The sequence below is a fragment of the Anolis carolinensis genome, chromosome 4, assembly GCF_035594765.1.
Source record: "Anolis carolinensis isolate JA03-04 chromosome 4, rAnoCar3.1.pri, whole genome shotgun sequence".
Taxonomy (NCBI): Eukaryota; Metazoa; Chordata; class Lepidosauria; order Squamata; family Dactyloidae; genus Anolis; species Anolis carolinensis.
The window spans coordinates 122,072,160-122,094,838 of record NC_085844.1 but is presented as its reverse complement, the minus strand read 5'-3'; the positions used below and the strand labels follow the sequence as shown (position 1 = coordinate 122,094,838).

The window sequence follows — 22,679 nt, the reverse complement described above, 5'->3', positions numbered from 1 at the left end:
TTTCCAGTTTCTTGCAGACATAATGCCAAGCTTGCATCTGCGTGTCTGCCTTTTTCGTTTCTTTGAAGCAGCACAGTAATTAATGAAAGGGCAAATCACACCACATTGAGCAGTAAACGACTGCACTGGCCCACTTCCTTCCTGTTCTTCTCTTTCGTATGACAGACACTTTAAAAAAGAGCTTTCAGGCCTATTTATATATAAAAATGTGCCAGTGTGCATTACAGGACCATTAAACATATAACGCATTAATTGCAAAACATAAATTTATACAATAGAACCATTGCAATTACTGCCCTTTCAAATTGGCCTTAGTGTGAATGAGCTATGGAGCTAAAGAAACAGGGAATTTGCTCAGTTACATAGATATTTATATTTATTCTTATTATTGAGGGCTTTAAATTATGCAGATTATTAAAAAAAAAATCTAAAATGTAGCAACCAAATTGGCAACAGCTAATTTTGTTGCACGGAGCTGGCTAACAAAATTTATCAGTTTTCTGACAGAAAGTTCCCCATAGGTTGTTTTTTCAAGTACAGTGGAACCTTGACTTAAGAGCACCCCAACTTATGAATGTTTTGAGTTAAAAGCCATCACTTGGACTGGTTTTTGCTTTGACATATGAGCAGCATTAGCAGTTAAGAGCTAGCGCCAGAGGGAGAGCTAGAGGGAGAGTATAGGGCTGTAGGACTTCAAGGAAGCAGCCTTTGTGCCTCGTGCCTCCATGCCTCATACCTCCGTGCTTCGTGCTCTTGTCCACTTTTGGTGTCTACTTTGTTCTTGTTCACTTCAAGGAACTTTGGGTTAGTTGATTTTGTGTGGTTGTTATTCGCTGTTATGTTTATCTTCATGAAGAGAGAGGGGGAGAGACAGCAAGAGGTAGGGAGGCTGGAATGTGTACAGTATGAAGAAAGTGATGCTTTTGCCTCTTCACTTTGTGCTTCCTTACCACAACTTTGTGCTTCTACCATTTTAAAGTTGATCTTTCTTTTTTATTTTTCCATGTGAATGTGCATTTATACATTAATTGTTATTTATAAAGTAAATTTGCTTATTTTAAAACATGTAACAAAAATGGGAGGGGTGTTGGGGGACTAGAATTGATTAATAGCATGTCAATGCATTTCAATAGGAAAATTTGAATTGAGATAAGAACAATTTGAGCTAAGAGCTTGGTCATATTATAAATTAAACTCTTAACTCAGGATATCACTGTATGTGTTTTTAAGTGTCTTATAATTCTGAAATTTTCACTAGTTTATAAATATAATGCTTGAAGTTATGTCCCATAGATTATTGTGGGGCACATAGTTCTTTGCTGTTTGTTACCATTCTTATCCCTTATAGTTGGCCTTCTGTATGCATGGATTCTTCATCCATGGATTCCACCATCTACTCCTTGAAAATATCTCCCTCCCACTAAAAAATAATCCCCAAAGGAAAGCTTAATTTTGCTGTTTTGGGTAACTGTCGCCATTTTACAACACCTTTGTATGCCATGGGACATGAGAACCCACAGACTCTGGTATCTACAGGAACCAACCATCAATTGATACCAAAAGCTCAGTGTAGGCATTCCCCAAGTTACGAACAAGATAGGTTCTGTAGGTTTCTTCTTAAGCTGAATTTGTATGTTAGAACAAGCACTTATTTAAATGTGTGTGTATATATTCTCCCTCTCCCCCCCCCTCTCTCACACACATATATATACATAAGTTTTGGAAGGGTTAATGCCCTTGTGGCATTTGTTTTGCTGTCTGTGCTCCTGTTCAGAAGATTTCACCTCACTTTCTGTCACTGTGATAAATGGATTTTGAAAAATTTGGCTTGTTATGGAAACAAGGATTGCTGATAAAGCTTCAGTTAAGGCAACCTTTCCCATGATAACTCTTCCAGGAGTGAATTTCCCTTCCTAGGGGTAGATTTTTCTCACTTGTTGTCTCACCGCTATTTATAAGTCAGATGTTTTTAACTTAGGGTCTGTTTGTATACTGACTTCCACATGATGGCATTTTCAGTTGCATGTAGCCAAACTGTCATCATGTCATTTCACTCTAAGCTGGCTCCTGAGTGAGTCTTGTGGACTTTTAGGAATAGTGAGCTGGATTGAAAAGACATAGTACTGAGGTTGTAAGTGGAAGAACTGTTTGCTGCTCCTCTTTCTACAAATTTATCCATGAATTGTTATATCCTCTGCTCCCATTCACTTACATAAAATCGAGCAGACAGTTTAACATACAAAATTGTGATCCTACTGTGATCTGATATGTAAGTCATTGACAGTTAATATGTGAGTTTCTCTTTATGATAAGGTCCCACTCTACATTATATTTATTGTATTTGTTTTCATAGCTGCCCTGTCTCTCTCATTACAGCTGCCATCCTGCTGTTGAATTAAGAACATCTTCCCGACTCACCAATCACTTATACTTTGGGGTATATGCAGTATTTTCAGAACTTGGAAAGGGACACTGGTACTCCCGGGATTTCTGGTTTCTTATGCTGCTGGTGGCTGTGCTCTGGTTTGTCCGCCTGTACCTACATTATTGTAGTCAGTGGATCTTCCTTCAAGCTATTGCCATTCCTGTCACAAGGTAAGTATGGATCTATATCAAATATTGGAAAACCATGGCAGTGGATTGCATGAAAATAGTTTCCATAAAATGGAAATAATTTTAGATCTTCAGGCAGTTAATCACATTTCTACTTATTTGCCACCGCATCACAAAGGCCTAAAATTGGTGGCATGTGCCAATTTTAGCATAGGTCACCCACGGAGCCAGCTGCCTCCTATAACATGAGGTTGAACAAAAGAAGGCGGATATGGTGGATGTCACCAGCAGGGCAACACAGGAGAGTTCCAGTCTTGCCATAAAATGCATGGGAGGAAACCACACGCACTATTCTTTCCCCCATCTGATCACCCTAGGCTGGAGCCGGGCGATGAAGGGCATGGGACGCCAGATCACCCACACTTCTTTATATACCAGAGCTACCTCAGTGGCTATCTCACAAGGTCATAAGTCCAGGGTATAGAATTATGTGGTTCTCTAGATCTGTGTTTCTTAAACTGAGAGTCCCAGCACCACTTACAACCTTGTGAGATGACCACCGAGGTTGCTCCAGTTCGTAGAGGGGTGTGGGGAATCCGGCGCCCCATGCCCCGCATTGCCCAGCTCCACTCGTAGCTCAGTGTTCCATTTGCAAAAAAAATTGGCAACGGTAAATAATTTAGTAACAAAATGCACTGTTTACAGTAGACGCTGCAGAAAATGCTTCATCTATATTTAATAATAATAATAATAATAATAATAATAATAATAATAATAATAATAATTTTATTCTTATACCCCGCCCCATCTCCCCAAAGGGACTTGGGGCGGCTTACATGGGGCCAAGCCCGGTCACGACAATATAAAAACAAGCAGTAAAACAAATCAAACAACAATAAAACAAGTTATAAAAACACATTCAATACATCATGATAAAATCATGGATAAGATCTGTGGAAACTGGGCTAAAGTGCTAATTATGTTGATATCGTCAGGGGGAGTGGTTATCCAAAGTGTCATAGCCATCAAAAGTGCTAGGAGAGGCGTACAAACGGGACTATTAGTGAAAGATGACTGGTCATTCTTACTAGATCAATTTTCAAAGGCCTGCTGGAAGACCATGTTTTTAGGCTCTTTCGAAAGGAGAGAAGGGTGGGGGCCTGCCTAATCTCCCTGGGGAGCGAGTTCCAGAGCCAGGGGGCCACGACAGAGAAAGCCCTCTCTCTCGTCCCTACCAACCGCGACTGTGACGGTGGTGGGAGCAAGAGGAGGGCCTCCCCCGACAAGCGAAGAGATCGTGAGAAATCATCCAGTTTAGCAAGACTTGCATATGCTAATTTATCAGTAAATGTTTGATTGTATACCTTTTTTATATATTCTGATATACTTAGAGTCATGTGAAAATTACTTAGGCAGAAAGAGGTCGCAAATGGAAAAAGTTTTAGAGACCTGCTCTAAATGTTTTTTTGCATTTGGTGGTCAAATCTCCTAGGAGTTGCACACCAATAACATCTGGAAGCCAACTGACTATGTCAATGTGAAACTATAGGGCTAAGCTCTTGTCAAAGTTGAGGAAGGATTGTAATGACATACTGATTTGCAGACAGGCGCACCAGTTTTTGTTCTTGTAACACTGATGCCAAGATTAGTCAATATGCATAGAGCTTAAACCAAGAGCTTATGTTCTTTAGATTTATTCAGTTTTTCTGAAATGTGACCTTTCTCAAGTGGCAAATACTGTATTAGGTGTGCTGATATAATGCTGAGTTTTACCTTGTGAAATACTAGATATTACCTGTCTGCCATTCTTTTTGGTACGATCACAGCTCGGAGGAGAAACTCTGTAACATTACTTCACACATCTCCTCTTTAACACAACATTGCTACCAGTAAATTGCAACACCTTATGGCCTCTAGATTCTTCAGAGGATGAAATTCTGAGTGTGCTGCATGAAAAACATAAAGAAATTGGCCTGAAAGTCTACTCAGTTTTTGTGAACAACATTTCTAATTTAGAGGTTTTGCTTGCTAAATTGCACAAAATAATTGTACAAGCAATTGTGTATACCAATGAAAAAAGATCATCTATTTGTTTCTTGGATCCTCTGCCTTACTTCCAGATTCCAGTTCTGTCTTTATACTGTGGATTTGTGCTATCAGAATTCTTTGCTACATACTCATGAAGAACTGGCCATGGTTATGGTGGGACCTTTGACCTTAAACGCAGTGATGCTTCTTCTGGTTCTGATGAGATGGGGCTGTCAGCTGTCATTTGGCTCTTTTCCGTCATTCTTGTCAAAACTGATCATGGCTTGGGGACTCTGGACAGTGCTCGACCCTTTGGCAGTGTTTATAGTAGATGCAGCCCTGGGGGTAAGTCACTTAAAATAACTTAGATATGAGCCCTTGATGTAGAATTTTTTTTCCCATTCAATGACTCACCAGAAGATATGGCATTCTACTCCTGGCGACAGCATATTCAAGTTAAAAAATAAATAAATAAGTAATACGTTAGTAATCAGATTTTTGATTGAAATACGTATTCATCCCACTTTTCATCCCCTCTGTGAAATGAATAATGCATACACTAAAGATACAAGGTAACACATAAAATGTAATGTTGACATAATTTCAGTAGCCTTGAAGTTTCTGATGGATATATTTTTAAAAATGAACTTAAATGACCTTTAACATGTAATATTTGCACTGAATTGCCTTACTTCTTTAAGGTAATATCTGTGGCTAAAAATGTGCTGGTCACACAGACCTCCGTCAGGACTTCATCAGACGGTCTTCGAGCTCTGTTTCCATGAGCTTAGGAAATGGAGCCCCATGGGAGTCCCAGGGAGATGATCACACAAAGTAAGGGCACTTCCTGTGGGAATCCATGGTGCTCCATGTCCTAAGTGCGTGGAAATGGGGTCTGAAGATGGTCTTCAGGACTTTGGTTTAACCTGGCTCCACACAGCAGTATTAGGAAAAGGTGGGGAAAGTTGTGGAAAGGAAAGGGAGGCACATGGTATGGCTGACCATTTCATAAAATGGGGCAAGTTGGAGGGAACTGAGTAAGATGGTTCCGTCTGCTTTCCTCTGCTTTCCCCCACTTTTCCCCCACCTGTTGTATGGGGTCCTTAGAGATTATCATGTATGCATACACAAAGTTTGCATAACTCTGAAGATCTATAAAATACTCATGCTTGAAATAAACTTTTTTTTACCACTACCAGGGATGTGAGTAGGTTGAACTGAAAGCAATTCTGAGACTTGGTATATCCTTTGGCCAAAGTTATTGTTTGTTGTGTATTCCTTCCTGCTCGGTTTCAGGTCTCATCCTAGTTTCCTGTTGCACCTGGAAGATAATGTAGGGCTGATATTTGAACTCTACCTAACAACATTAAGTGAACCTCTATAAACAAATGTATGGCTTTGCTTTGTGGGGTGGGTAGGGTGGCCATTGTAATACTCCAGTATAGTTTTGAATGTAGCTTGGACTAGTAAAACATCCACAGCACCATTTGTATTATTTTGTTTTTGTTTCATTTAGGTTAACTTATTAAATGCTTAAGAACAGGGCTTGAATTGTGTTATTAGTCACAGCTTGAGTAGAGCTGTTGTTGAATGGTGAATCAACTTTTATGTAAATTTATTTGTATATGTTTACTTTAGTTGGGATTACCAGTATATATGATAGAGAAGAGAACATTATTGAATGTTGACCTGACATTTAAATTCCTTATAACTTTAGTTTGGAATGTCAATAGGATTCATAAAATCATAGAATCATAGAGTTGGAAGAGACCTTGTGGTCTATCAAGTCTAACCCCCTGCCAAGAAGCAGGAAAATTGCATTCAAAGCACCCCGACAGATGGTCATCCAGCCTTTGTTTAAAAGCCTCCAAAGAAGGAGCCTCCACCACACTCCAGGGCAGAGAGTTCCACTGCTGAACAGCTCTCACAGTGAGGAAATTCTTCTTAATGTTCAGATGGAATCTCCTTTCCTGTAATTTGAAGCCATTGGAGCCCCCAGATGGCGTAGTGGACTAAATGACTTGAAGGTTGGGTTGCTGACCTGAAAGCTGCCAGGTTCGAATCCCACCTGGGGAGAGTGTGGATGAGCTCCCTCTATCAGCTCCAGCTCCATGCGGTGACATGAGAGAAGCCTCCCACAAGGATGGTAAAAACATCAAAACATCCGGGCGTCCCCAGGGCAACGTCCTTGCAGACGGCCAATTCTCTCACTCCAGAAGCAACTCCGGTTGGTGCTGTGTGTCTTCAAGTAATTTCTGGTGAACCTATCACAAGGATTGTTGACAGAATTTGTTTTTTTCTTGTATTCATCTAAGGCTGCATAATTGTGTATGACTTGCCTGAGGTCACGCTGTGGCTTACCATGACCAGGTAGAACTATTTGGACCCTGGTCTCCCAATGTCCTAGTCCAATACCGAAAAACACTACATCATGTTGGTTTCTGCTACAACTGTATCAGCATTATTCTTTAAATGTTAGGGGCTTCTGGCTTCTGACTTTATTGCAGCATGCTTTGTGAAGCGTCTTTTTGGCTGGATCTACGCTGCCATAAGATCCAACCAGTCTATACTACAGGAAATAATGCCCAGCTGCTCACTGGAGGGAAGGATATTAGAGGCAAAGATGAACTACTCTGGCCACATCATGAGAAGATAGGAAAGCTTGGAGAAGAGAATGATGCTGGGGAATAATGGAAGGAAAAGGAAGAGGGGCCGACCAAGGGCAAGATGGATGGATGGTATCCTTGAAGTGACTGGCTTGACCTTGATGGAGCTGGGGGCGGTGACAGCCAACAGGAAGCTCTGCCACGGACTGGTCCATGAGGTCATGAAGAGTCAGAAGCAACTGAACAAATAAACAACAACACTACCATATAATGCAGTTTCAGAATGCAAATTAACTCCACTGAACTGGATTATATGAGTCAACAGTGCCATATAATCTAGTTCAATGCAGTTAATCTGCATTCTGAAACTGCATTATATGTCAGTGTAGATCCATCCTTCCTCTCTCTTGTTGGAGAATACATACATTGGCATTACTTTAGATATTAAATCACACGCACATCTGTCCCCATGCAGAAAGCAACTGTTGGAACTAAAATGACTGTTAGAGTAAACCAGCTTGCAAGGCTGTAGTTCACATTTGTTTGTAAACACTAAGGAGGTATAAAGTTCAGAAGCTCCATCAGACTTTTATTAAATTTTTCTATATGATTTGGGAGGGGGGAGTTTTTTCTCAGGCCTCCTCACTCCTTCACCGTGTTGCTTTGTCTCTGTGGTTGAATCATGACATTTATGACTAAATTTAACTTTGCACCACAATAACAGTCTCATTTTTTAAACCCCACTCCTGATCTTCTCCATGCCATACACAAGTCTTCTCTAGAGATTTTTGAAGCTGTATGGGGACTAGTGAGAGCAAATAAGCAGAATCATGCTCTTGTTCTACTCAGTGTGACTTTTCCAGTTAAGGAGAAAGATTTTAAACTAAAAAATCAGTCAGGACAGAATTCCAGCATCCTATTTATTGGGTCTTATATTCACTACCAGATACCTGAATCACTAAGAGTTATATTTGGGGGTAGATGGAGCCATCTGGTTTTTACCCACAACTTTTAGATTTATTAAAACAAATGCTGATCCTATATTTACAAATTGCAGTTGATAGGAATAGGCTCTGCCCAATAGATATTTCTTTCACTAGAAGATGCTTTAAGAATATAGCAGAACATAAGTCCCCTGCTTCTGGTTAAAGAAAACCACAACATGAATACCGATAAATCATCTTCTATTGCAGCACAGACCTGAGAATTGAACGTTTGAGCCTGCCTTCCATTTGACTTTTATTTGAGAACTTCTGTAAAAGGCTTCTTGCTCTGAACTGAAAACTGGCCAATATTTTCCACCAAAATTACCCTCACCAGGAACACATTTAAATGAATACCACGCAAAAGGGCATATCCCATTTCCAAATGAAACTGAATCCTTTACATGTGTTTCCCATATTTGTACTTGCAATTTTGCTTCCCGCCTTTGGCATCCCTTCAACTGCTATTTCAGATTTACTTGCCAATCAATTTATTTTAGATCAAGCATTTTAAAATGTTATGTTGTGGTAATGTGACATGAGTTATTTTAATGGTCTAATATCTTTTAAAATTCTAAGTGGTCTTAGTGCTTATGAAAGTTGACAGATTGATAGCTTTTGGAAAATAGGCCTCCATGTTGACTCACTTTCATTTTTTTATGATTAAAGAGGGCAAAAATACCAATCAGTTGACAATGTACTTGGGGGCAAGGGGAATGGGGACCTATATGAGAAGTTAGAAGGTATAAAGTACAGGGCTGTTCTGCAAATATAGGCCACAATTAATTAAGTACCAACTTTTGTTTTGTTTTTTAAAAAATAGACTCTTTGAATGGAGCCATAGCAAAACTTGGCAGGCTATAGATAAACCTACAAGAGGTTTTGGTGGTTCAAGAACATGATATTTCCTGGGGTTTTCGGAAAGCCTTCACTGAAAGTTCTGAAATGTGAGAATGGAGGGGTTATAGAGAGGTTATGTCACAATGAGTAATAATGTTTTCCTTCTTTGCATTTTGACTAGTGTTCTTCTGGGTACCCATTTCACTAGGGTCTGCCATTCTTCTCCTTCAAAGTGGCCTGAAATAATGCTATATCGCAAGCCCAATGTCAAGATTCAATAAATGTTCTAATAGGATATGTGAGTGCAAAGAGGACCACGCCCAATGCCATTTGCATTTTGTGTTAGGCACAAGTGTCTCTAGAAGGAAGAAGTCCATAAATACAGCTGTAAGTAGGTTGATTTCCATACAGTTTGAAAGCTGAATCATAAATGATTCTGGGTATTTTGAAGGCTAATCTATATAAATAAAAATGTAATGTTCATTTGTGGGACGAACATAACTCAAAAACCACTGGACGGATTGACACAATATTTAAACACAATACACTTAATAGACCAACGAGTGACCATCACTCCTAAAACCACAAAAAACAGAGCGGCACAGACTTAAAAACCCAAAAAACCTAAAAGAAATTACAGCACATGCACTAGAACGACTCCTCTTGTCCCACCCCCTCTTCTATGAGGGAAAAAACAAACAGCCGAGATAAGGGCCACTTGAGAAAGGGCGGGAAAGGTGGCACATTTATCCCTCTCGCTTCCCCCTCCCCTTTTCAAAGTGAGGCAGTGATGCGAGGGAATTCAGATGAGCCATGCATGTCCCCCCTCAGAAAGGCGTATAACCGTTCACCTCTGGGAAGGAGGGAGGAAAGGAGTGCACATGCAGCTGGTGGCAAGTGCGCATGTGCATAGGAGGCGTAGGGGAGCCAGTAGCGCAGTGCCATCTCCAGGCTGTGGACAGGCATCTCCCAATGCCTCAGCCCAGCCCTGAGGATCCTCGCCCGCAGGATCTCCCCATCTGAGGCTGACCGCAAAGGCAGATGGGGCCAAAGAGGGAGCCTGGGAAACCCCCGAAGCCCAAAACTCAAACCCTTTTCCCCACCCATGCCCCGCCTCCAGGGAAAAGAGCATTTCATCCATCTGATAAGGGGGAGAGAAGCTATACATAAAGAGAAGGGAGCCTGCCCCACATCCCCAGATACAATGGTTAGGCCTCTCTAGCACAGGAGGGCTTGCTTGGCACCTTTTCTTCCCCCAGCTGGGTCTCTCCTGTCATCTCCTCAAAGGAAGGGACCAGACAGCTGATCAGAGAAGCCATCGACACACACATACACACACACACATAAGCAAACATACACGTCTCCCAGGAAAAGCCACTGCCAAGCAGGTCCAGACCTCAGGGATCCCGGTTGCCTTTGCCCTTCCAAGGAAGAAAAGAAAAGGGGGAAGAATCAGGGTGGGGTGTGAGTGTGGGGAAGAGAACACAATGCGCCTTTCTCACGCTTGGAGACAGCATCCAGTGCTTTAACTAGAAAAGGAAAGAAACAAAGGGAAAGAGAAAGGGAAGAGAACGACAGGAAGGAGGAGGGAGGGAAGGAAGGAAGGACAGAGAAAGAAAGAAAAGAAGCATCAGCTGAAGGGAAAGGAAAGGAACAAAGGGAAGGAGAAAGGGAAGGAAGGAAGGGGAAAAGATAGAGAGAAATCAAGGAAAGAAAGGGAAAGGAACGAAGGGAAGGGAGAGGAAAGGAAGGAAAACACATCATCATCATCATTATTACTAAGAGGAGGAGAAGAGAGGTGAAAAGGGGAAAAGAGGAAAAAAAATACTATAGGCCACAGCAATGCATGGTCAGGTACAGCTAGTACTGCATATAGCATAGTGGTTCTCAACCTGTACTGACAAACCAGCAGTACTAACGAACTGGCTGCTGCTGCCTGCTGCGGCAACATGGAAGGCTTTTAATGTTGCATTGTATCAATGGGGAGAAGCCAGGCAGCCAATGCTGCTCCCCCCCCCCCCCCGTGGGATGGGACGATGGATGAGTTATGTCATGTGGGGCATGGGGCTATGGGTTCCCACACCCCTCAATGGACACCACCAGATTTGCCATGATGTGTGATGATTCCACTGGCAAGTCTGATGAGGTTGTATGTGTGGAGAAAGGAACATGTTCAAATGTCCTCCTTTTTTCATGGGACCCCATTCAATGGGTTAAATTGCTCATCCTATGACGTTCCTGCTCTACTTGCACCACGGAGCCTGCCAGCTCCCATTTCATGACGTCAAACTACTTCTGGCATGCCTCCGTGGCACAAGTAGAGTAGGAACGGCGTTCACTTCCACTACGGCAACACGGGAGGCTTCCTGTCTTGCATAACCAACAACAAGGGGAAGCTGGGTGGCAGATACTTCCCCGGTGAGATGGGGTAAAGGAGACACCAGGTAATGCAGGGCATGGGGCAATGATTTCCCCATGCCCCACACTGGGTTCACCATGATGCGTGGTGAATCTCATACGGAATGTAATGAGGACAGTGGTCTGGGCAGTAAAATGTTTCGATGAAGGCTTGAGCTACTTTCAGACTTGAGTATGTTTTACCTGACAGAATACATCTTCATCCAGTTAGTCAACAGAATTACCAAGTAGCTTTCATTTTTTTCAAACAGGTAACATATGGATATTTTCAGTGTTTTAACTTCCTAGTAACAATTTCCTTCCCAGCGTGGTAAAGTGGTTTGAGTGTTAGACTATGATTCCAGAAACAGCCATAGAAACCCACTGGATGACCTTGGCCACGTGACACAGTTTCAGGCCCAGAAAACCCCTTGATAAGCTTGCCTTAAAGTTACATAAACATAAAGTAACTTGAAGACACACAACAAAAATATAGAAAGTGGACTTCGTTCTTTTTACAAGCTTATTAGATATATAGTTCTTTTGGCTCTGATACCATTGCCTGTCTATAGTTCTTTCCATGTTGAATTCACGCCCCATAGAAATGTGAATAATGCCAAAGATTTATTTACAAGTTTATACACTCTTTCCAGATAGGTTTTCTAATTCAGGACTGCACATTATTTGTTTTTATTTAAGGGATAAAAAAAGAGAAAGGGTATGTTAATTAATTAATCCAAAGTTAATTCACTAAGCCCAATACAAGCATGAATAATGTCTCTCATACCTTGGGAACTAGCAGTGCAAGATGGAACTCTTTTGGAAATAAATATAGCATTTTGACCACTGGGCTAAACTGTCCCTAATGATTAGCTTCCATACAATACTGGGTAAGATTAAGCATGTCTGTTAACATCTGTGGGATTGTGTATCATTTTAGAGCAAAAATGCCTAGAAATGAGTTAGTAGCTGAAAAACTTTTTTTCTACATTGTCGTGTGTCCCACTGTAATCTGATATGGCTAAAATGCTTACATGTGTATCTGTTCATAGTGTTTTAAACTAATTATTATCCTGTACTACCACCACTACATTGGCATTATGGAAACATGGTAGAACATTAAAGGAACTTAGTTGTTGTTTATTCGCTCAGTCGCTTCCAACTCTTTGTGACCAGTCCACACCAGAGCTCCCTGTCGGCCATCACCACCCCCAGCTCCTTCAAGGTCAAGCCAGTCACTTCAAGGATACCATCTATCCATCTTGCCCTTGGTCAACCCCTCTTCCTTTTCCTGCCATTTTCCCCAGCAGCACAAAAGAGATCACAGTGCTGGCAACCTCATGTTTCCTAAGGTCCAAAATATCATACCTAACAACTAAACAGGACAACTGCTGATTATGTTGGCAATGTCAGTCCTATGTTGCTGGCAGTGACAACTATCTCTATTCTGTATATCAGCATGTATCTTATGTGATGTATGATGTAGTACAATGTAATCAGAAATACAATGATTATTAGTTATCAGCATTACTGTATCTATTACTATTGCACATTGTTCCTATTTTCTTAACACGTTATTTTTAATAAAAACATTTCAGAGACTTCATTACACTGCAGATAAACCAACTGCTGACTCAACCAAGCTATACTGGCTCTTCTTACGTATAGAAGGATCGGGTTTTCCTGGTGCACTAATAACCATATTGCTTTATACAATACTTTTCATAATATCATTTATGCTGTTGTACCTGTATTTTGTGAGGTAAGCCCTTCATCATTTTAATCTTTAAAATTTTCCTTTATTTCAACTCTTCTCTATGATGTCACATTGATGTAAGAAAACAGAATGTATACAATAGACTAACTTCTCCAGCTTGCTTCAGCAGATAGATAATATATGTTATACGTATACAGTGTTCCCGCACTACTTTGCGGTTCACTTTTCACGGATTTGCTGTTTTGCGGTTTTTCAATAAACTCTAAAAGGCTATTATAAATCATAAAAATTACAATTTACAGTCTCAGGAAGGGAGGAAGGAGAAGCCAAAGGGAGAGAAAAGGAGCCCAAGTGGCAGTGGGAGGAGAAGGAGGCGATTTATCAACACACTATTGGTTGATAAAGACTTAAAATAATGTATAACTACTAAAATAATGTATAAATATTAAAATAAATATAGCATCCCTACTTCACGGATTTTCACTTATTGCAGGTGGTCCTGGAACCTAACCCCCGCGATAAGTGAGGGAACACTGTATACATAACTTCAGCATTATGTGAACAAGAGCTAGAGTGGCTTGAGTGCTGGATTAAAATTCCAGATAATATGAGTTAGAACCACTCCTCAGCTGTCAAAACCCATTGTATCATGACTTTGAACAATTTATGCTTTTTCAGCTTAAGAGAAAGGCAATGGCAAACCTCATCTGAGTAAACGGCCAAGGAATTGCTATGCTGGGGTACCATAAACTAGAGCAGTGGTTCAGTAGTTCTCAACCTGTGGGTTCCCCGTTGTTTTGGCCTAGTTTACCAGCTGTTAGGATTTCTGGGAGTTGAAGGCCAAAAACATCTGAGGACCCCAGGTTGAGAACCACTGAACTAGAGTCAATATGGAAGTTCAATAATAGAAAAAACTATGCCAACAGCATATAACCAGATAGGCAGTGACTACTAATAACATACTATGTTATGGGTAATACCTTTTGCTGATGACTTAGGCGCCATCTACATGGCCATATAAGATCCAGATTATCTGCTTTGAACTGGGTTTTATGGCAGTGTAGACTCATAATCCAGTTCAAAGCAGATAATATGGATTTTCTGCTTTGATAATCTGGATTATGTGGTAGTGTAGAAGAGGCTCTAGCAAGGATGACATAAAGACAAGTCTCCACAATGCAGCAGCCAGGTTCCTTGCAACCAACCAACCATTAATTCCTTCCTATTTTCTCACATTATTATTATTATTATTATTATTATTATTATTATTATTATTATTATTATTATTTTATGACACAGCAAACAAGATAGATATGCTGGATTTCATATCACAAAATCACAAGTCAAACACTTCCCAAGTGTCTAGGACTGTGTGATGTATTTTCGGATGATGCGCGCAGATCCCAGTAGGGTGGTCTTTTGCAGTTGGCAGATCGTAATTTTGTCAATGTCTGTTGTTTCCATATGCCAGCTGAGATTTTTTGGCACGGCACCCAATGTCCCAGATCACCACCGGGACCACCTGCACTAGTTTTTGCCAGAGTCTTTGAAGTTCAATCTTGAGGTCCTGATAGCGGCTGAGTTTTTCCTGTTGTTGTTGTTGTTGTTGTTGTTATTTATACCCCGTTTTATCTCCCCTGAAGGGGATTCAAAGCAGTTTAACATAAAAGCATTAGTACACAATTTAAAATTTGCAAACATACAAACATTATATCAGCATTAAATATAAACAGTGTTTTAAAAAATCAGTTAAAAACCATTCAAATATATTCAGGGCATATTCAAAGTTAAAATGACAGCTTGTCTCTACCAAGTACCTTGTGTATTTTGTGGAGTGAAGAACTTTGAACTTGGTAACGCCTTCCCTAAATCCTGTGATATTAGCAGAGCCCCGGTAACACAGTGGGTTAAATCCTTGTGTTGGCAGGACTGATGACTCGAAGGTTGGGTTGCTGACTTGAAGATTACCAGTTCGAATCCAACCCAAGGAGAGCACAGATGAGCTCCCTCTATCAGCTCCAGCTCCATGCAGGGACATGAGAAAAGCCTCTCACAAGGATAATAAAAACATCAAAACATCTGGGTGTCCCCTGGGCAATGTTCTTGCAGACAGCCAGTTCTCTCACACCAGAAGCGACTTGCAGTTTCTCAAGTCACTCCACACACACAAAGCAGAGGATTGAGACAGGGAAAACAAATAATTTACTTTGGATCAGTATTAGAAGGACTGAGCAATGAGAATCACTCATACTGTGTCTCAGTGTCAGCAAAGCAGTCAGCCAAGTAAAAGACTAATGTCTAGCCTTCCTATTGTCCTCCATGTATGCTAGAAGACACAGTGAAAGAGAAGGAAAGTAATAGTTGGCTTAAGGATACCGAGAATTCATAATTCCCTATAGCATAGTTTTAGTATGTATAATATTAATTTGTATATTTATACTGTTTGGAAATGTGTGCTTATTAAAATACTAATAGAACTCAGATACTGAAGGCAGCAATCATGACCTAGTTGTTTAATGCACTGGGGGTGATATCAGTGAGATTAATGAGCAAGGACTACACTCCAAAACTCACTGCAAGTCATTTGGTGCTTAGTTGTTCATGAACAGCAATCAAATGAAGTTATTAGGATGCTAATCCACTGTATTCTACTCCCTGGTATATGTTTCCTTCTTCTGAAGGAAATCTGGATGTGTGCTTCAAGGGCACTTTCCTGAATTTTTAATACTAGCTATGTGATAATAAGTGTATTTTCATATATAATCACGATTCACGTCATATTTTCTCTCTCTTCATGGTTCTGGTGAAAATTATACCACCTCTCACTTATTGTTTGCAATAGAAGGATATTTTCCATTTGAACTTTTGAGGAGCCCCTGATGGCGCAGTGGGTTAAACCACTGAGCTGCTGAACTTGCTGACCGAAAGCTTGGCAGATCGAATACGGGGAGCAGAGTGAGCTCCCACCATTAGCCCCAGCTTCTGCCCACCTAACAGTTTGAAAACATGCAAATGTGAGTAGATCAATAGTTACCGCTTCTGCGGGAAGGTAATGGCGCTCTATGCAGTCATGCTGATCACATGACCTAGGAGGTGTCTATGGACAGCGCTGGCTCTTCAGCTTAGAAATGGAGATGAGCACAAACCCCCAGAATTGGACACGATTGGACTTAATATCAGGGGAAACCAACCAATCTCTCGAAGTGTTTTATTTTTCAGTGAAGGGTGGCAAAAAGAGTGTCACTGCAGGGAGGGACAGCAAAATGGGGGCTCTCCCCTCCAAACAAAAAAATTATTTCCAAATGAAATTCCACATCAATATCCAAATTTATAGTATTTAGGAAAATGAGACATTGGAAATCATTCAAACCTAAAACTCTTATATGAACAGTGTTCTCCTTGCCCTCTTTCACTGAATGTCTGAACTGTATTTCTAAATGTTCAACTGAAGTTCTAAGTGCTGACAATGCTAGCGATTTCAGAAGTGAAAAAGAAAATCATTTGGAGAGTGAAGTAGTTTTATTTTGGAAGCAATGTCAATTTTTTCCTCCTATATTACATCCTAGGGGACATATAGTATATCTAAACAGAGAGATAAATAACCATTGGTTACCTCTTTGAAAATGGCTGTAGTGATCTCACAAGAAGAGTCAGACAACAGGAGGGCCACTTTGCGCCCTGGTTTGTTCATTGTGCCATTTGACCATGGGGATTTCTTCCCTCACAAGTCAGAAAATAAATCCTATTTCATGATTTCTTTAGTGAGTTAGGAAAGAAAGGATGCTGTCCAAGGATAGGATAAACAGACAATGAAATGATATGTTATTGACGGTTTTCATGGCCAGAATCACTGGGTTTCTATGAGTTTTCCAGGCTGTATGGCCATGTTCCAGAAGCATTATCTCCTGACATTTCACCTACATCTATGGCAGTCATTCTCAGACGTTGTGAGATCTATTGGAAACTAGGCAAGTGGGGTTGATATATCTCTGGAAAGTCCAGGGTGTGAAAAATAACGTTTGTCTGTTTGAGGCTAGTGTGAATGTTACAATTGATCACCTTGATTAGCATTTAATGGCCTTTCAGATTCAAAGCCTAGCTGCTTCCTGCCTGAGGGAATCCTTTGTTGGGAGGTGTTACCTGGCCCTAATTGTTTCATGTCTAGAATTTTCCTGTTTTCAAAGTGTTGTTCTTGATTTACTGTTCTCATTTTATAGTTTTTTAATACTGGTAGCCTGATTTTTTTCATTTTCATGGTTTTTTCCTTTCTATTGAAATTGTCTACATGCTTGTGGATTTCAGTGACTTCTCTGAATACATGGTATATTATTTGAGACCACAGAAATGCTGGAGCACTCTAACAATCACTATTTCAGACTACATAGGGAAGCCATTGAAATCCATATGCATGGGACAAATTTCAACAGAAAGGAGAAAAGCATGAAAATAAACCAAATCTGGCTACCAGTATTTTTTTAAAAAAACTCTAAAATCAGGACAGTAAATGAAGAACAACACTCTGAAAACAGGGGAAATCCAAACATGAATCAATCAGGGACAGCTTACACCTCCCAACAAAGGATTCTCTCAGGTAGGAAGCAGCCAGACTTTGAATCTGCAAGGCCATTAAATGCTGATCACAATGATCAACTGCAACATTCACACTTGCCTCCAAGAGACAAGAGTTCTTTTTCCCAACCTGGGCTTTCCAGAGATACATAAATTCCACTTTCCTATTTTCCAACAGACCTCACACCTCTGAGGATGCCTGCCATAGATGTGGGTGAAACATCAGGAGAGAATGCTTCTGGAACATGCCCATATATAGCCCGGAAAACTCACAGCAACCCAATGAAATGGCACTTTCAAGTATTCCTTTTTTTTTTTTTTTTTTTTGCTGTAAGTAGGAATGATCAAGCAGGATGTGCCAGGATTCTTGTACTTTTCTGCCTTGTAACATTTTAAAAGCAAGTGGTGACTTATTTTTTCCTACAGCATCCTGCTTTGTACCATTTGCATGCCACAAATGTCTCCTATTGCTACAAAAACCTATGCGTACAAATTTTCAGCTTATCTCTGGCAAACTGAATTGAAATGAATTCTAGTAACACAAACACATATTCCAAACTACCAATAGCATGTTATTTTTGCTGTCTGACAGATGAGATTGCCAAAGTTGAATAGTTTATATGCAAGTAAATCTTTTTATTTGTTTTTATTTTCCACTGCATGAAACTAAGGGGAAATGTGCAATCTAAAATCCTACAAAGGAAATTCAAATATTCTACATTCCTGGAAGCTGTACACAAGTCCAATGTACTAGTAGTCTAGTTAATTAGTTTTTGTGATGTTAATGCCTCCTTAATCAGTGACTTAATAGTTTTGAATGGCTTTATAAGTTTTAGCTGCTGTCGTTTATTACTTAGGAAAATTAATTTAAATTAAAACATTTGTAAGGCAGATTTTTATGAGAATATTATGAACATTTTCATTGTCTAGGGAACAGGTGTGGGTTCATCAAGGATTCTTTCCCTTCTGGATCAATCTTTCCATAATGTTTTACAATAAAGGGGGAAAGTGCTTCATTGGCCAATGTATCTTTTAAAATTCTTCATAACAAAATAATAAAGCAAAGCATGCATAACAAAACTGGTTACATTATGGAAGGTTTCCAAAGCATGTGGCTCTTTGGGAAAAAAATTGAAAAGCATTGCACACAATAAAATTATACCTGAATTTTGAAAAAGAAAGCATTCTTGTTTTATTGTTTGCTGAAATGTCTATTGATAAATGCATTTTGGAGTGGCTACAGAACCAGTTTGTGGTACATTGAAATATTTAGGCTTAATGCACCAATATACATAATAAAGTTTGCATGTTTTCCCAATTTGCACTTCAGTATGTATCTTATTTGAATGCTTTTTTATACACAAAATTAATGTAGTACTTGCAATCTTCCTGTTTTGAGTGGCGAATAACATGAACCAACCCACTTGTACTGCTAGTAATGGTTTTCAGATTGCTTATGAGCTAGTTTATCCCACAGGGTAGTATAAAATGGATAACTAACTAATGCTTGAATCTTGTATACAATTACCTGTGGGCAAGTCCTATGCAATTCAGTTGTACATACCATATATATTTGAGTATAAGCCGACCAGAATATAAGCCGAGGCATCTAATTTTACCACAAAAAACTGAGAAAACTTATTGACTTGAATATAAGATGAGAGTGGGAAATGCAGCAGCTACGGGTAAATTTCAAAAATAAAAATAAATACCAATAAAATTACATTAATTGCAGCATCAGTAGGTAACAACAACAACAACAACAACAACAATAATAATAATTTATTTTTATACCCCGCCTCCATCTCCCCAAAGGGACTCAAGGGCAGCTTATATGGGCGGATAAAACAGCAAACAACACACAATAGCATCAGAAAATACAGATAAAAAGTAAATTAACTTTCTAAACATAATAATAATAATAATAATAATAATAATAATAATAATAATAATAATAATATATGTATAAAAGACAATCATGGTAAAAACATGGATTTGGCACCCAAGTAGATAAAATAAAATGAACTGGGTAAAGTGCAGTGAATGAAAATTGTAAACGAGGTAAATATTTAAGTTAAATGTTTTTGAATATTTACATAAAACTGTAATTTAAGGCAATAGTAAGACTTTAATAAGATAAGACTGACCAACTTTGATTACCTATATACTTGAATATAAGCTGACTTGGATCTAAGCCAGCCAAGATTGTCACTTGAGTATAAGACAAGGGGGATTTTTTCAGCCTTAAAAAGGGCTGAAAGACTTGGCTTAAATTTGAGTATACAGTAGAGTCTCACTTATCCAAGCCTCACTTATACAAGTTTCTGGATTATCCAAGCCATTTTTGTAGTCAACGTTTTCAATATATCGTGATATTTTGGTGCTAAATTCGTAAATACAGTAATTACAACGTAACATTACTGCGTATTGAACTACTTTTTCTGTCAAATTTGTTGTATAACATGATGTTTTGGTGCTTAATTAAGGCTTTTCCTTAATCCCTCCTTATTATCCAAGATATTTGCTTATCCAAGCTTCTGCCGGCCTGTTTAGCTTGGATAAGTGAGACTCTACTGTATATGGTACTTATAAATATACTAGTAACTGAATATTACTCTAGAAACTGCAAGTTGCTATATTAAGGCATAGATTTTTCTACAATTTACACTTTCTGCAACACATCCAGGAGCAGCTTCTGGTCCATTTCATGGGTATAGGGCCAATACAGACAAGCCCTTAGAGAAGATGCAGTGTTTACTAAGAGCCAGTACAGATCTTTCAAAAACAATTTATGCCAAATTAATCTTTCATCTCTCTCTCTCTCTCCTTAAGTTACAACTTGGTAGATCAGGAGAGTGCTGTGATGTAGTATATCTTGATTTCAGACAGGTTTTTGAATGTCTCCATGATGTTCTTTTGCACTATCTAATGAACAGTGGGTTAGACAATGTTACCATTTGCTGAATGTGTAACTATTAGGACCTCATCACACTTACGAATTTCAGCATTCTAGGACACTTGTCAGCCAGTTCAGGGACAAATGGGCACACAGCCCATGACACGGCGTCTCTCAACTTCTGTTGGAGGCCCCATCCCCAACCAGCATGGAAACATCCTAGGATGCTTACTCATCGACATGGGGAGATTCCTGTGTCCCGGTTGGGTGATGCTTTTCCCATGTGTTAGGGAAAGTGTTGTTGTGCTTGCGGTTTTGCCATGCTTGCTGGTGAAACAGCACTGAGGGGAGGGGCATGTGATAAGCTCCAACAGAGCCCACAAAGTATTCACCAATGGTTGCTTTTCATTTTGGAAAGAAAAGCTGAGTTGCATGTCTCAGGGTTATGCCCTGTTGTTTAAAATAGGGGAACATCATATGATCACATGAATTATTTTTAATTTCCCCTCCTTCCAGCAGGCCAGATGTGTCATGTGCAAACGGAATAAATGTAAAGCATTGTTTGTTAAAGTTTGATTGAAATGCTTTTTGTCTGTGTTAAGTTGCAGACTGATTGTAGTGACGTTTAGCTCTGTATGAATTTTAAATTCATTAAGAATTAATTTTTTGATTCCCAGTTCCTTGCATATACACACCATGTATCCCTTTGCCAGAAATTTGCCATACAAAGTCACATTCTAAGGCCAGAAATTTCATTCAATTCTGAATTGGGAAGGTAGATCTGAAGTTGGTTCATTGTTTGTTATATTAATCTTCAATTTCTTTAATGATATTGTGCACAACTTTAAAATCCTTCCTGGACAGAAAAAGGACACATTGTTTTTAATAAATATACAAGTTTATAAAAGTGAAAAAGTTTCCCACTCTGTTTTAGGATACACAAGGAAGGCTCATTATTAGATATGCTCGAAAGGATCCAAAGTGATGAAGCCACTTTCTTTGTTCCATTTGATCTGGAAATCTCTAACCAAGAGCTGAGCTACATTGTGAAAAAAGCTGAACAATGGAGAGGAATCAATGGTGAAAGACGAAAGGTGGGTAGAATACACCAAACAGGCTTTGTAACATGTTCATTCAGAAGTACAGATTGTAAAATTCTTTTTTATCATGCATTTATCTAGTAGGAAAGTTTATTTACCATTACATTAAAATATTAGATCCCTGATTAACATAGGTAGAGTATGGGAGTCAGAAATATTCTTCAGGCACTTAAAAATTGCAAGTCTGTTTCATTCCTGTAACGTTTCCATGCTTTTTCAGACATCGGAGTTGAAGTTTTTATATACACAATTATCTAATATGCCTTAAAACTGCTTTTTTTTAAAAAAAATACTAATATATTTGGTTGTGCCATGAGGTAAACTATATACTTATAATAAAAATAGATGCCAATTCATATTTTTATTATTAATACAGAACTCTGGGGAGAGTGAAGTGCAGGACTTTATTGCTGTGTTATTAAAGCTCAAAAACTGAAAAAATAGCAATAGGACATTTTTGTTCAAATTACAGAAACCTGGCTGAAAAGCCAAGTGTTCCATCTCTTGTTCTTGAGGGGAGAATTCTTGGGAGAGGCTGGCACTTTCTGAGAAGTTTGTCTTGAGGTATTGAGATCGCTGTTCTTGTCAAGAAATTTTACAAATCTAGACTTTCCAGGGATGTATCAACCCCATTTGCCTAGTTTCCAACAGACCTCACACCTCTGAGGATGCCTGCTATAGATGTGGGCAAAACATCAGGAGAGAATACTTCTGGAACATGGCCATACAGCCCGAAAAACACACGACAACCCTGTGATTCTGGCTATGAAAGCCTTCGACAACACAAGTATTATTATTATTATTATTATTATCATCATCATCATCATCATCATCATCATCATCATCATCATCTTTATTTATATTCCACCTTTCTCCCCATGGGGACTTAAGGTGACGAACATCTAGCCACACTGAACAGTTTAAAAAGAGCAATACAAAGTAAAAAAATAAATAAACACATAATAACAGTCTGGTAAAAACAGAATTAAA

General features: G+C 39.3%; 1 protein-coding gene across 1 annotated transcript in view; it reads left to right on the top strand.

Moving 5' to 3' along the window:
* Window positions 1-22,679, top strand: part of LOC100557827 (uncharacterized) — a gene marked incomplete at its 5' end in the record, with an annotated part of 227,814 nt that overhangs the window by 135,953 nt on the left and 69,182 nt on the right. The window contains 4 exons of the mRNA XM_062977712.1: window positions 2,377-2,595; window positions 4,674-4,926; window positions 13,006-13,169; window positions 21,524-21,683. Of these exons, the coding sequence (XP_062833782.1) occupies window positions 2,377-2,595; window positions 4,674-4,926; window positions 13,006-13,169; window positions 21,524-21,683 (796 nt within the window). The remainder of the gene's footprint in view (window positions 1-2,376; window positions 2,596-4,673; window positions 4,927-13,005; window positions 13,170-21,523; window positions 21,684-22,679) is intronic.